The 14,588-nt window shown below is 42.8% G+C and overlaps 1 protein-coding gene across 1 annotated transcript in view; it reads right to left on the bottom strand.

Annotated features, from left to right (window-relative positions):
- The window catches only part of LOC129705854 (potassium voltage-gated channel subfamily KQT member 1-like), a 633,448-nt gene that overhangs the window by 442,841 nt on the left and 176,019 nt on the right, over window positions 1-14,588 (bottom strand). Inside the window, exons 4-7 of the mRNA XM_055649698.1 lie at window positions 14,218-14,344; window positions 11,655-11,733; window positions 10,113-10,209; window positions 8,772-8,912 (exon numbers count right to left, since the gene is read on the bottom strand). Coding sequence (XP_055505673.1) covers window positions 8,772-8,912; window positions 10,113-10,209; window positions 11,655-11,733; window positions 14,218-14,344 — 444 coding nt within the window. The remainder of the gene's footprint in view (window positions 1-8,771; window positions 8,913-10,112; window positions 10,210-11,654; window positions 11,734-14,217; window positions 14,345-14,588) is intronic.

Raw genomic sequence — 14,588 nt, 5'->3', positions numbered from 1 at the left:
GGTGAGATAGGATCGGCCACAATCATAAAGGTTCACGAAGACACAATGAAACAGTATCTGAGGTATACAGCTCCCATTCCACACTGAAAAAAAAAGATATTCCTTTGTTTGAAATCAGATACTTAACAAGTTCACACAGGTAAAAGCCTTGTTAAGGATTTCTTTTACTCTCTCTCTCCTCTTACTGCAGCGATGATTAGGAGAACAATGAAACGGAGCACAGCTGGGTAGCATGTGCCTGAACAAAAGTAGAAAGGATTAGAAATGTGAAGTCGCACGGCAGCGCGATAGTGATGTAAAGGAAAAGCTTCAGCTTTCAGACCTGGAGGCAGAGCCACTGACTCTTACCAATGCACAGATGTCCCCTCTTCAAAGATAACACAGCTTTATCAATAATTCACCAATGCACATCCTTGGTTTCCATCTGAAGTGCAACCAGGTGTCTTATTGCTGTATTGCACTGATTCATTGAAGGGAAAAAAAGCCCGCACTATAATCGGTGGGCTTATCATCAAATAAAGCCCTTTGCTGTACTGCAGGCTTCAACAAAGCATCGTGTTACTCCTGCAGAAGAAATCGGAAATGCTTTAAGCTCGAGTGGAGGGAAAGATGGAATAAAAGCTTCCATTAATGTCACGAGCAGCATTTATAAACTGCAGCTGCGGGAATGGCTCTTACATTTTTAATTTTCTTTTTTTTGTACCATTCTTTTTTTTTAATAATGTGATGTACAAAGATGGCATGAAGCAAACAGATGCGAACAGATGCGAACCTTTGCTTTGCCATAACCCGCAGTCTTCATTCTACTGTAGATTTTTCCCTCAGCATAGGTTTACAAGGTTAATTCCCGGGATGGCGGGACTGTCATATGCTGAGAGAATGGAGCGGCCAGGCCTGTATACTCTGGAGTTTAGAAGGATGAGAGGATATCTTATTGAAACATATAAGATTATTAAGGGTTTGGACACGCTAGAGGCAAGATACATGTTCCCGATGTTGGGGGAGTCCAGAACCACAGTTTAAGAATAAGGAGCCGGTGACGAGGGAACACTTTTTCTCACAGAGAGTTGTGAGTCTGTTTAAATCTTTTAAATCTTTCCCCTGCACGGAGAACCCAACCTTTTCTCTGTCGGGTCTCCGTTGTCGTTGGGGCCTAGCACCGTGGAGCGGCCTCCAACCGGAACGACCTGGGGCTCCAGTCGCGGAGCCAGTGGACTTACTTACCATCGTGGAGCTGGCCGAGTTCGGAGCGGGAGGAGCGGTGGTGGCGCGCTGCTGCGATCCGACCCTGGAGTTTCGGAGGCTCCAACCGCAGGTCTGGTGGACAGTGACACCGGGAGCCCGCAGGTCCCTGCTGGGAGACCGCTTTTCGGGGCTTCTGCAGCGGCGACTTTCCCGCCCGAGTTGCGGGGTTGAAGAGTACCTGGAGCAGGACCTTACATCGCCCGGCGCGGCTTTAACTGCCGTGGGACTTGCTAGCGCCCGCCGGGGGCTCCAACACCAAGACCCGGAGCGCGGCCTTGCATCGCCCGGCGGGGCTTTAATGGCCGCGGGTCACTTACCATCGCCCGCCGGGGACTTTGACTGTGACATCGGGAGGAGTGCAGGGGAGAGATAAGACTTTGCCTTCCATCACAGTGAGGAGGAGATTCACTCTAATGGATGTTTGTGTAAATTGTGTTGTGTCTTGGTTCTTTTTCTTGTGTGTATGACTACAGAAACCAAATTTTGTTTGAACCTCAAGAGGTTCAAATGATAATAAATAAATTGTATTGTATTCTATTGTATTGTATTGTTGTTTGTATTGTATTGTGGGGTTGAGGGAAGGCGGTACGAAAGGCCGCAGAAAATGAAGGGGGGGGGGGGGGGGGTGGGGGGGCAACGGGATCAAAGCAGGACCCAACAGGGGGCTGCCCGCTGCCTCTTGCAGTGACAGGCCTGGTTCACCGCTGCAAGGAAATCTAGACTGTTCTAATGACTTTTGGTAACTTTGTCGGCACCAGAAACGTGGCGACTATTGGTGTCCAGCCTAGGTGAGGTCTACTGTTTGATTCTACCGGATTGTATACAAAAGCAAATAATTTCACAGTTCCTGGGTACATGACACAATAAAGTATCATTGAATCATTGAATTGAATCATTGCATTGAAGTTGCTGACTATATGACATTTTAAGGGAATAATATAATTAGTTTCACTGAATCACCAAGAGCACATTAACTCAGTGCGAAAGTGTTATTTATCTGAATTTTCTATTGACACTAGGAAAGATTTACACCTAATGACCTCTGCAGTCTCAATAATAGGTAGAGAATGAGAGAAAAATATGAAGAGAGAAAAAATGATTTAAGCCATCTATGAAGGGTCGTGGACAAAAGGACATTATGCAACCAGTATGGCCAAGAATGACTTCTCTTTTCAGGATTCAATAAAATCCACATTGTTTACAACACACTGTCATACAGTCATAGCTCCCACATGATATTGGTCGTAACTCATGTGAACTGTTTTTTGATTAAATTTGATAAATCAAGATATGTCTTTACAATTTCAATTCATGGGACATGGCCATTGCAGACTGAATCAATAATTCAAATGTTTAGGAAGGAACTGCAGGTTTACACCGTAGATACACACAAAATGCTGGAGTAACTCAGCGGGATAGGGAGCATCTCTGGAGAGAAGGAATGGGTGACGTTCCAGGTCGAGACCCTTCAGACTCAATCTGAATATCACAACAATCAATAATTCAAATAGCAGTATCAAGCCGCTGACCACAGATAAACAAATGTACTTCAGATACTTTCACAGCATTGATGTTCTTTTCAAATTAATAAACAAAGATTGGAAACTGGTGGGATTACTGATGAAATTATCTTGTGATTTTATAAGGAAAACAAACTATAGATAATGTTCAGTGACACCAAACTCAATATTTATCTCCAAGTATCTCCATACTATAACATGGACATTGTCCTGTGTAAAATAGTCAGTAAACCTATGTCAGTGCAGTGAAGTAAATCTGATTATCCATGTATAACCTAGCACCTAACGCTGGTTAATAATAAACAACATTGGGGTTTATATTGTAAAATATATGTGACGTTACTCAATTTTTTCCTAAGCCAATTAATTTAAAATTCTTATACTCACTCCCTACTTTCTCCACAAGTACTGCAGCAATTTATTAACCAACTTGTCAGGAGTACTTGAGAACGTTCCTTAATGCTGGCCTTTTCAGCAAGGTTTACATCCTCTGCATTTTAATTAAAAGGGCATATTTAGTTTGATTTATCAAATTTAAATTGTTGCTTTATTATTATGCTTCTGAAAACTGTTACCTTTCTCACTATCGGTTCCTCTCACAAAGTTTCAAGGTGGAGTTTGATACTCTACCTTTAATTAAAAGCTGTAAGAGATCTTCCACAAATGGTACCCTTAAAACTTTACGTGGTACTTCAGGATCGAATCAACCTATTCCTATCCACTGAAAATAGACACAAAATGCTGGAGCAACTCAGCGGGCCAGGCAGCATCTCTGGAGAGGAATGGATGGCGTTTCGGGTTGAGACCCTTCTTCGGACACTCCCGCTAATCCTATCCACTGTCCCATCTCCCATGATGAGGTGAGGCTCAACAATAAGGGTTGTAAATCTAAATCTAAAGGATGACACTGTGTGTCACAACCCAAAGACATGCAGGTTGTGCGGCTCATTGGCCATTGTAAATTGTCGCTGATTATTGGCGAATGGAAGAATCTGGAACAAGTTGATGGGAATGTGGGGAGAATAAATTGGAATTCATGTAGGATTAGTGTACATAGGTGCTTGATGATCGGCATGGACTCGATGGACTGAAGGGCCTATTTCTGTGCTGAGTCTATAAAAAGCATATATCAATAATCCTTTTTATATTATTTATTTGGGGTGATCTTATAGAGGTGTACAAAATCATGAGAGGAATAGATCGGGTAGTCGCTCTGGGTAGTCTCTTGCCCAAAGTAGGGGAATCGAGAATCAGAGAACATAGGTTTAAGGTGAAGCGGGAAAGATTGACTGAGAACCTGAAGGGTTAACTTTTTCACACAAATGGTGGTGGGTGTATGGAATGAGCTGCCGGAGGAGGTAGTTGAGGCAGGTACTATCCAACGTTTAACAAAAACATATAGACCGATACATGGATAGGACAGGTAGGACAGGTTTAGATGGATATGGACCAAACAGGCAGATGGGACTAGTGTAAATGGGGAAAGTTGGGCAAAAGGGCCTGTTACCATACTATTTGACTCTGTGACTAATACTCATCCTTCTGCTATAGGATAATCAAACAAATGCTTTATTCACAGTAACTGTTAAGCAAGCCACGGCCTGCAGCACAAATAAGAGATTCAGGCTGTAGTAACGTTATAACATTTGTTTAAAAGTGATTCATTTATGATTATTCTTGGCTACCCGAGTATGAAATGTTAGCAGATATATATATATATATATATATATTTTTAAAACAGCAAAGGTTTTTAAGATCATATAAATAATATTAAAAACATTGGTAAATAATCTGTGGACCTTTATGGAGGTAGAAGGCAATGATGGAGGATAATGGGTTACAGAACTAACAGAAACATTTTACATCAGTTTTCATAAACAATGGGGGCATGAGAAAGTTAGTGTTGTAGAACAGGATGTGGGACATTGTTAGAAGTTATGGTGGAGAGGAACTTGTTATAATAAGATTGCCAGAACTCAAGGCTAGTATGTCCAATAGTGTACACCTTTCACCATTGAATGGTTGGAAAGAAGAGAGCAAATGGTCTCAGCACAATCTTGTATCTTCTAGAAATCTAAATATTGCAGCAGAACTAGAAAGGAGAGTCCCAACCCAATTGTTTCCTATCCATGTCCTTCAGATTTGCTGCCTTACCTACTGAGTTTAGTTTAGTGTAGTTTAGGGATATAGTGCAGTCCACACTGAGACTCACTGAGTCCGCATTGGCCAGGGATCACCCCACACACTAGCACCATCCTACACACTAGGGACAATTTACAATTTTTACTGAAGCCATTTAACCTACAAAGCTGTACATCTTTGGAGTGTGGGAGGAAACCGGAGCACCCAGAGAAAACCCTCACGGTCACAAGGAGAACGTACAAACGCCATACAGACAGCACCCATAATCAGAGCCGAACCTGGGTCTCTGGCACTGTAAGGCAGCAACCCTGGTGCTGCCCTACTGCACACCCAGTGTAGTCTATGCAAGATTCTAGCATCTGCACTTCCTTTTATCAGCAGTTGAGGTTCTATATTTGTCGACAAGAAAAGTGAAGTAACAATAGATTGTTGGCCAAACAGGATTCATATTTTCTCCAAGCATATGCAGATGATTTAGAAGAACAATTATAAAATCCGCTGACATCACAATAATTGGATTTTTGTTAGCTCCGCAAAGATGATTTCAAAAGATTTTGGGAAGTGATAAGCGTTTTACAATAAGATGACAGATAAATGCTGGATAATACATTTCTGGAGTGGAAAAAAGGAAATGGGAGCATTCTGATCGAGAAAATGATAGGGTGAATAAGAACAGAGACAGAAAGTAAAAGTACAAGAATATGAAACTGATAAAGTGGTTCTGAGCAGAAACATCAATAAAATAAGACAAAATGACCAAAGCATTTTAAACTGAGGAGTTTGTACACGGTATGAATAATGAATTTATACCAAAGCAAATTGTTATGTGGAATGACTGTGTTTATCTTCCCTGGAGCAGAGGAGGATCTGATTAACATGCAGAAAATTATGAAAGATATAAGTAGGAGAGATAGTAAGACACTTTTCACAAGACCATAGGTTTAAGATAAAGAATAAGAGGGAGCAGGGGAGGAATTTTTCACAGAGGTAGTTGAAGTCTGAAGCATAATGCTTCAGAGAGTGGTGGAGGCAGGTACAGTTCCATCACTCATTTTTCAGCAACTGGTAGTCTGGGGCTTCCCTTAATCTGGAAAAACTGTGAAAGTGCACTTGAAATTGCCCCCCCCCCCTCCCCTCCTCCCCCCTCTTCCCCCGGACGTCCGCTCAAAAATGTGGCGCCTAGGCCAGGTGAGGCGGCCGATCTAGACCTGATCGGGACTTCCGCGCCGACCGGCTGGTCAAATTTGCCCCTTACGTCCTTGCCGACTTCCCAGGCTAACTTTGCGGGCCCATATATTGGCTTCGTGGCGGCCAAGGTGGACGGTTCCAGTACGAGTGGACTCCTTTCAGAGTCCATGACCTCTGGTTGTTCTGGCAAAAGAGATAATCCAGAAAGGCTCTGGAACCAAGGGTGCCAGAAAATTGGTGGTGGACCTGTACTCAAAAGACATTTAAAAAGCATCTGGATGAGCACATGAGTATCCAAGGCATAGAAGGCTACAAACCATGTGCAGGTAAATGGGATGAGTACACATAGGCACTTGATAGACATGGTGGGCTAAAGGGCCTGTTTCTGTGCTGTATGAGGCTATGATGTCTTGGGTAAAACACAGTTGAACAATAGTTGTGAAGCTCATGACTTTCGAAGGATGACCCCATGCGATTTCTCGTGTGACACCATTTTTGTGACACGTGCCACTGCATGTAGGTATGTTACAAAACCTACCTGAATCGTCATTGGGAATCTGCCCAAAGCCATGTCCGCGATTTTGGCGCTGTTTGGAGGGGGCGGGTTTAAAACGCGATTTTTACTAGGCTGTACTAATCGCAGATGTTCAGCCTAGTAAATCATTAACGAAAAATCGCTGCAAGACCCGGTCGCAAAAGGTATTATTAGTTTTATAGGCCTCGATAATATAGTTATAATAGTTTTAAAATTACTGTCTCATTCCGCAACCTCTCGCAGCCCCAGGGTTTTATAAAGCAAACAATTAAAGGTATGTACCTTATTTTTACATTAAATGGGGCATATATATAACCCTATATATCAAGTTATCTATAGCGAGTAGTTCATTTTGGGCTTTTTATATCCCGCAGTATTTTTCTCGGCATTTGAGGGCACTAATCCAGCGCAATGTCAACGTTCTAAACCAGCGCGTTCACATGAACCCACTAGAAAGCCGATTTAAATGGGCATTTATTTACAGCAATTGAACACTAAATTCCTTCCATTTGGCCTATAAATTAATGTAAATTAGATATAAAAATCATGTTATATTGTGAATTATTTGTGAATAATCTTTGGACACTTAGGCTATTTAAAAATGTTAATCTTTCCTTAAGAAATGGGCTTTTGACTATCCAAGATCACAGCTTTTTTGTAATGTCCATTGAAAATCAATAGGGAACAAGATGCTAATTTCCGAGTATGAAAATGGCCATAACCTTTTTAATACTTGAGATATGAAAGTGAATTTGGTGTCAAATTAAACTTATTGTTATGCTTTATCTGATGGGATAAATTGCAGACTTGATTTTTAAAATCTCAAAATTTTGTAACATTGCTACTGCATGGACCACGATGCTGCTGGCCTGTAATGGGATGATGGCAACATATCAGTGGCATTAAGAGCATCTGATATCTGCAGACAATTCACATTCAGCATTATGGAACTCATTGCAGGAAAGATTTGATGCGTACTGTATTGACTAACCAGGACAACATCTGCAGTGAGAAGTAGTGTGTAGCAAGGAACTACAGGTGCTGGTTTACACCAAAGATAAACACAAAATGCTGGTGAAACTCAGCGGGACAGGCAACATCTCTGGAGGGAAGAGATAAGAAGCGTTTTCTTCAGTTTGCAGAAGGGTCTCGACCCGAAACATCGCCCGTTCCTTCTCTCCAGAGATGCTGCCTGTCCCATTGAGTTACTCCAGCACTTTGTGTTTATCTATAATGAGAATCCCACTTAGGATGGCAGGCTTCGGAGACCAGCAAGATTTGAATGGCAGGAAACAAGGGTCAATTTAACAGTATAAAGGACCTACAAAAAGTCAATTAAACCTCTGGCCAGTTCATGGTCAGCAGTCAGCAATTTTAAAGTAGTCATTTGGGAAGAGAGAATGGGTGAACATAAATTCCTTACCACAAGAGTTGGCTGAGGAGAGACAATTGTAATCTTTTGAAGGTGAACTGGCTAAATATTTGAAACAACGGAAGATAACAGGGTATGAAGAGAGAGCAGAGCAGTGGGATTAGTATCGGATTACTTCAGCAGTAAGTCAACAAGCACATGATGCGCGCAATGGCTAAGCCTACATTTTGAATTACTAAAGTTCTAAGGCACGTTGCATCTTCCTTATGGAATATTAAATTGATGAAGAAATAGGCTGATATATTAGAAGCATTTGGTATGCTTAGCAGCGATTTGATGAGTATTTGTTCAGGCAGTTTACACTGTAGAGCACTAAGTAACCTTAATGTCAAATCGGTTGGTTATACTAAAGAGACAAATTTCACTTCTGGCCACTATAAATCGGGGCCCAGCATTGCTTACAAAGATCCACGTCACGTAAGGCAGACATTGGGTTCTGTGCAATACCTCGTTGGAACAGACAGCACAAGTTTCTCATTAACCTTCCCAGATATCAATCAGAAAATTGTAACAGGAGAAGACAAGCGTTGTAGCTGAGCAGAAAATTACAGGAGTGCTTCGAACTGAAAACATCAGATACTAATTATCCTTGGCCCCTATTACAGTTTTTTTTTACAGTCCATTTCCTTATCGGGTCGTATTGCTAAAGTAATTTCCAGTTCCCAAATGGCTCCGCTAAGCGGAGAGTTTCCCACTTAGAAACACTTACCACACCCCACCACAGGGCATCTGCATAGCTGCCAAACTGCTGGGAGCCACTGTCATCCACCGCATCCTTTTCAGCCAGATACACAAAGTAGGAGGAAAAGATCAAGCCCAGGAACCCAATGTACAGGGTGGTGATCAGCTCCTATTCAAAGACAAAAATAACAATAAAATTAAACAAAGTCGCTCATCTTGCAGAGCCGCTGCCTCACAGAGCTAGAGATCCGGGTTCGATCCTGTCCTCGGGCACTACCTGGGTGGGATTTGCACCTTCTCCTCGTGACCCCGTGGGTTTTCTTCCGCTCCACATCCCTTGGGCGTGTAGGTTTCTAGCTTATTTTGCCCCTGTACACCTTTAGTGTGCAGGGAGTGTGGAGTGGATGATGAAGTGGGATAAAATTGAACCAGTGTGAAGGGGGCATCGATGGTCAGCGTGGACTTGCTTGGCTGTACGGCCTGTTTCCATGTTGTATCTTTAAACATGATGAATGTTCCTCACAGCAGTTCACCGTATAGCAGAGGAATGCTTTATGCTAGTGAGGGACATATTGGGTAGACACACAGAGTTACCGTGCCCAGCGTAGGGGAATCCTATTGAATCTTTCCCCCTCACCTTTAGAATGTATTGTTGGGATTTTTTAAATATCATTTTTAAAATTTTTATTTGTTTTCCCTATGTTCAATACTCAGTATCAAAGTTTGATGTTGAATTCTTCCCAGCCTTTGTTCTATTTATTTGTCAATCCTTAAACCTCACTGGTTAAGTTGTTCCATTGGCATAATTGTCCGAGATGTCCTACTTCCACTTCACAACTCATTTTTCAATAACTTTGATTAGTAAGGGTGTCAGGGGTTATGGGGAGAAGGCAGGAGAATGGGGTTGAAAAGGAGATAGATCAGCCATGCTTGTAAGGCAGAGGGGACTTGATGGGCTGAATGGCCTAATTCTGCTCCTACCACTTATGAACTTATAGACACAGAGAAAAAAGATTGCAGTAAAAAGTCCGACTGAACAAATACCCCGTGTGGCAATCTGCTCCAGTAGATACCAGTCTATTATCATTTTCTCGCTGCTAAAATTAATCCACTTGATCTCCATAGTAAAAGGCAACATATGAATTGGAATGAGTGCATTCAGTAGTAAACGTAACAGCTTGACCTGCTCTGCCAGTTATCTTAAGAGCATGAAACGGGAAACAAGAACTGACTGAGATGACGGGGGCAGGAGCTGATGAAAGTTTCTGTCACGCTAGATTAGGTGAGATGAAGACTTTGATGGAAGCCAGCTGTCTTTCTGATTTATTGTTTAAATTAGCTCCTGGAACACGAAGCCAGATTTGCCCACCTGCCGATGAATAAAGACAACCGATCCCAGTAGTCTCCAGGTGCCGCCCTGCCGATCGACATGCAGCATTCGGAGGATCTGCAGAAACCGAATGCCCCTGGAAGAGAAGAAAAGCAAAGGAATCACTTATCAGCTCTTTGTGTAACAGAATAAGCCGCGTCCAGTGGCATAATCTTGGTCATTAAACTTTAAATCAAGGCTTTGATGCTGAAAGCAGTAACAAGTTTGAAATCGGGATCAAGTCCGATCTTCAGGCAGAGTCTTGGAACATTTTCGACTTTAGAGATGCAGTGTGGAAACAGGCCCTTCAGCCCACCCATGTCCACGAAGGCCAACGATCACCCCGTACACTAACACTATCCTACACTAGGAACAAGTTACAATTTACAGACGCCAATGAACCTGCAAACCTGCACGTCTTTGGAATTGGGAAGAAACCGGAGCACCGGGAGAAAACCCATGCGGTTACAGGACTTCATGAGCCAACTGCAAGGGTTCTCTTTTTATTTCTGCAGTTTGGAAACTGAATTCAAATTCTCAATGTGAAATAGTGACACTGGAATTCACTTTCTCTGCACCAATTGTTGGGATATCTGGATAAATGGTGTATTAACATGAGATGGCATCAGTGAGACCCAAGGTTTTGACGACCAGTATATCTGATTTTTGAAGGGTCTCGGCCTGAAACGTTACCCATTCCTTCTCTCCAGAGATGCTGCCGGTTCCACTGAATGACTCTGGCATTTTGTGTCTAGCTGATTTTTGAATGGTGGCATTTATCAATTTTTTTATGTGGACTATGTGGATGATGTGGACTATATCAGCTGTTGGGAACTCGTTGTGAGTTCTGGGCACTAACATAAGTGCTTGCGCTCCACATACAGATCACAAGCACAGTACCCCATGCAGCATTACTACATGCAGAGTAAGAATGAAGGGTACAAAATAAATTGGGGGGGGGGGGGGGAATAGTTCACGTTTAACTCCTGTAATATCAAATAGAAGCAGAAAATGGACACAGGTTTCCTGTTGACTCTTCCCACCACAGATGGTGATAGACTGAGATAGGACATTTGCAACTGCAGGAGAACAAGTTGGACCTTGACACTGAGCTATGAGGCCTCTCCAAATGGGATAGCGTGATTTAAATGGAAATTTCCTGACTCCACAATGCTTGTGAACATGAGATGGCTTCAGTGAGACTAAAGGTTTTGAATTACTCACCCTAAATATTACAACTGCATAGTTTAAATGGATGGATTATCAGGTTAGAATCCCAGGTATGAAGGTTACAGGAGGAGTAGGGATCAAGATTTTTTTTTTTGGAAGTAGAAACACATAAAACTATCTCTTTCCTCATTTGGGATTATTAATAAGCCTAGATGTGCTGACAATGAGAATAAATATGAAACAAAACTAGACAAAAACATCCTGTGTGAAATCAGGAAATGCATTGCAGACAGGGATAGACCAGAGGAAGCATTAACTAATAATATAATTTCCGGCAAGATAAACAGTTGATATTAAACTTGCTCAACCTACCTGATGGCTGATGTTGCGAAGACTTGCCCATTTGAACCCACACAGAGGACTATGACTGAAGCCACCACCACTATGAGATCTGTCAGGTTCAGAAACAAGTTGCAGAAATTTAGCATTCATCACAGAGCCTACAAAGCTGCCCTTCCTCTTTGCCCCCCACCCCACCCCCCACACCCAAAACAAAATCAATGGAAATGATTGAGATGGGATGTGGAAAAAAGGCAGCAGGAATTTTCACATGGGGAATATGAAGTACAATCATATCTGTCCACCACCAAATAAATTTTCATTCTTCTGTGCAATACAATCTGCCTCAGAGGGCGGTGGAGGCCGGTTCTCTGGATACTTTCAAGATAGAGCTAGATAGGGCTCTTAAAGATAGCGGAGTCAGGGGATATGGGGAGAAGCAGGAACGGGGTACTGATTGGGGATGATCAGCCATGATCACATTGAATGGCGGTGCTGGCTCGAAGGGCCAAATGGCCTACTCCTGCACCCATTGTCTATTGTCTATTGTCTAACATCTTTACACATCTGTTGTGCTGCGGCAAGTAAGAATTTCTTTGCTCAATTTCGGGACATGAGATATTAATTGACTTGATATTAATGGTCTGCAACAGACTTCTGCTGGTGTGGCTCTGAATACAACGAGTTATTTATGTAAGGAGTTACACATGAGCCGGACCTGCTCTTTGCTTGTGTTAAAGTAACTGGTTACTGTACAGCACGTCCTCACAAGGGGTCTCCAAATCTCAGAGAGATAAGCCATCCCACTTGAACATAAAGGAAAAAGGACTATGGCAAAAATGGATAGCAGCAGTGAATGGGATTAATTGGATTGTTCCCTATGTTATTTGCATCGGCCAAATGATTTTCCCCCATGTTGTGTGATGGAGCCACTCAGTACCATTCAAAAGGTTTTTTGTATGTTTCTTTTGCAGGTTTTAAGCCCGATCCACCCGTTCCCACGGGTTCTATGTTATCCCACTTTCGCATCAATTCCCTACACACTAAGGGCAATTTATAGAGGCCTATTAACCTGCAAACCCACACGCCTTTGGGATGTGGGAGGAAACCAGAGCACCTGGTCACAGGGAGAACGTGCTAACTCCACACAGCCAGCACTCAAGGTCAGGTTTGAACCTGGGTCTCTGGCGCTGTGAGGTAGTAGCTCTCCCAGCTGTACCAATGTGCCAACCTAAATCATAACTTTCAATATCATAACATGCAATGTTAAAAAAAAAAATCATATTTCTCCAGAGTCATTTACTTTAAGTCTACTACTCTTATTACTGCTCTTCAGTGCCAGAAAAGCTTTTCCCTTACTCTTTAAAATGCTTCAGAATTATGAGCACCTGCATTAAATCACCCTTGAAATCTCCAATCTTCAGGGAAAATTGGAATTTCTTCAATCTTGCCACGTATCTAACATCTTGAGTTCCTGGTAACTACCTCTTCTGCATCCTAGTAAGGGTCTTGACATCATTTCTAAAATGTGATGGGCAGAAAACTACACAGTACTTCAGGTTAATGTTTAACCTGATCTACTAGTTGGAATGGCAACACAGCAGTTAGTACCGCTGCCTAACAGCTCCAGGGACCTGCGGACAATCCTGGCATCGGATGGATTGACACAAAGTATGGAGTAATTCAACAGGTGGTGTCTGTGTGAAGTTTGCGAGGCCTCTCTGTGAACATCTGTGTTTCCGCTGGGTACCTGAAGGTAGGTTCATTAGCTACTACAAATTATCTCTTGGTGTAGGATATTGGCAAAGAGAATTAAAAAATGAGTTTTTGGGTATGTGCGAGAGAAAGTAAGTTGGAGGGATGCAGGGAAACAAGGAGGGGGAATGGGACTAATGGGGAGGCTGAATAGTCCTTCTGTGTCATTATCAGTCTTCTGCCCTCGGGCACCATAAAGTGATACAGTGTGGAAACAGGCTCTCGGCCCAACTTGCCCACACTGACCAACATGCCCCATCTACACTAGTCCCACCTGCCTGCTTTTGGCCCATATCCCACTAAACCCACCCTATCCATGTACCTGCCTACATGTTACGATACTAGCTGCCTCAACTACCTCCTCCGGCAGCTCGTTCCATTCACCCACCATCCTTTGTGCGAAAAAGCCACCCCTCAGGTTCCTGTTAAATCTCCCCCCCTCACCTTAAACCTCTGTGTTCTGGTTCTGGATCTCCCTACTCTGGGCAAGAGATTTTATGCTTTAACCCTGTGGCTCTTAACCTTTTTGGTATCAGTACCCGCATACGGGATGTGATATGTATCTTTGTTAGGCTGCTAAACATGAGCTCAACAAATTGATATGTTATTTGTGTCCCCTTCATGACCCCCGGCAAAGCCCCAAATGACCCCCCCCATAGGGGTCACGACCCCCAGGTTAAGAACCACTGCTTTCACCTGATCTATTCCTCTCAGAACACCTCCAACATTGCAATGAATAGCCAAACAATGTGGTTTATATTCTCCTCACAGATTGCACCCAGGGAAGGGTTGACTAAATGACAGAGAATCCCAGGCACAATATAACTGATCAGTCGCTCACCGATGATGGAGATGGGCTTCCTGACAAAGCGGAGCCGTCCCCAAAATCCAACATATTTACTGCGGCAGCCAGATGACCATAGTCGGACGATGTACTCGATTCCAAAAAATACCACTAATACAATCTCCTGTTGAAGAAACAAAGAAGATGTACAGTCAATCCAAATGGCGCAAGATTTGTACAAGAAACTTCACTTTGACTGTTAAATTCTGTGCAATGAAAGACTGGTGCAACAATGCTATGGCAATGGATAATCTGAAACTAAAGAGAGAAAGGTGGAAACTCTCAGCAAGTCTATACTTTGAGATTGGATCCCAAGTCTTGCTCTGCTGGGTCGTTCCGACGTTTTTAGCATCAGCAACGTTACGCTG

Source organism: Leucoraja erinacea, chromosome 18, assembly GCF_028641065.1.
Source record: "Leucoraja erinacea ecotype New England chromosome 18, Leri_hhj_1, whole genome shotgun sequence".
In the NCBI taxonomy this organism is placed as follows: Eukaryota; Metazoa; Chordata; class Chondrichthyes; order Rajiformes; family Rajidae; genus Leucoraja; species Leucoraja erinaceus.
This window is presented reverse-complemented; position numbering and strand designations above follow the sequence as displayed.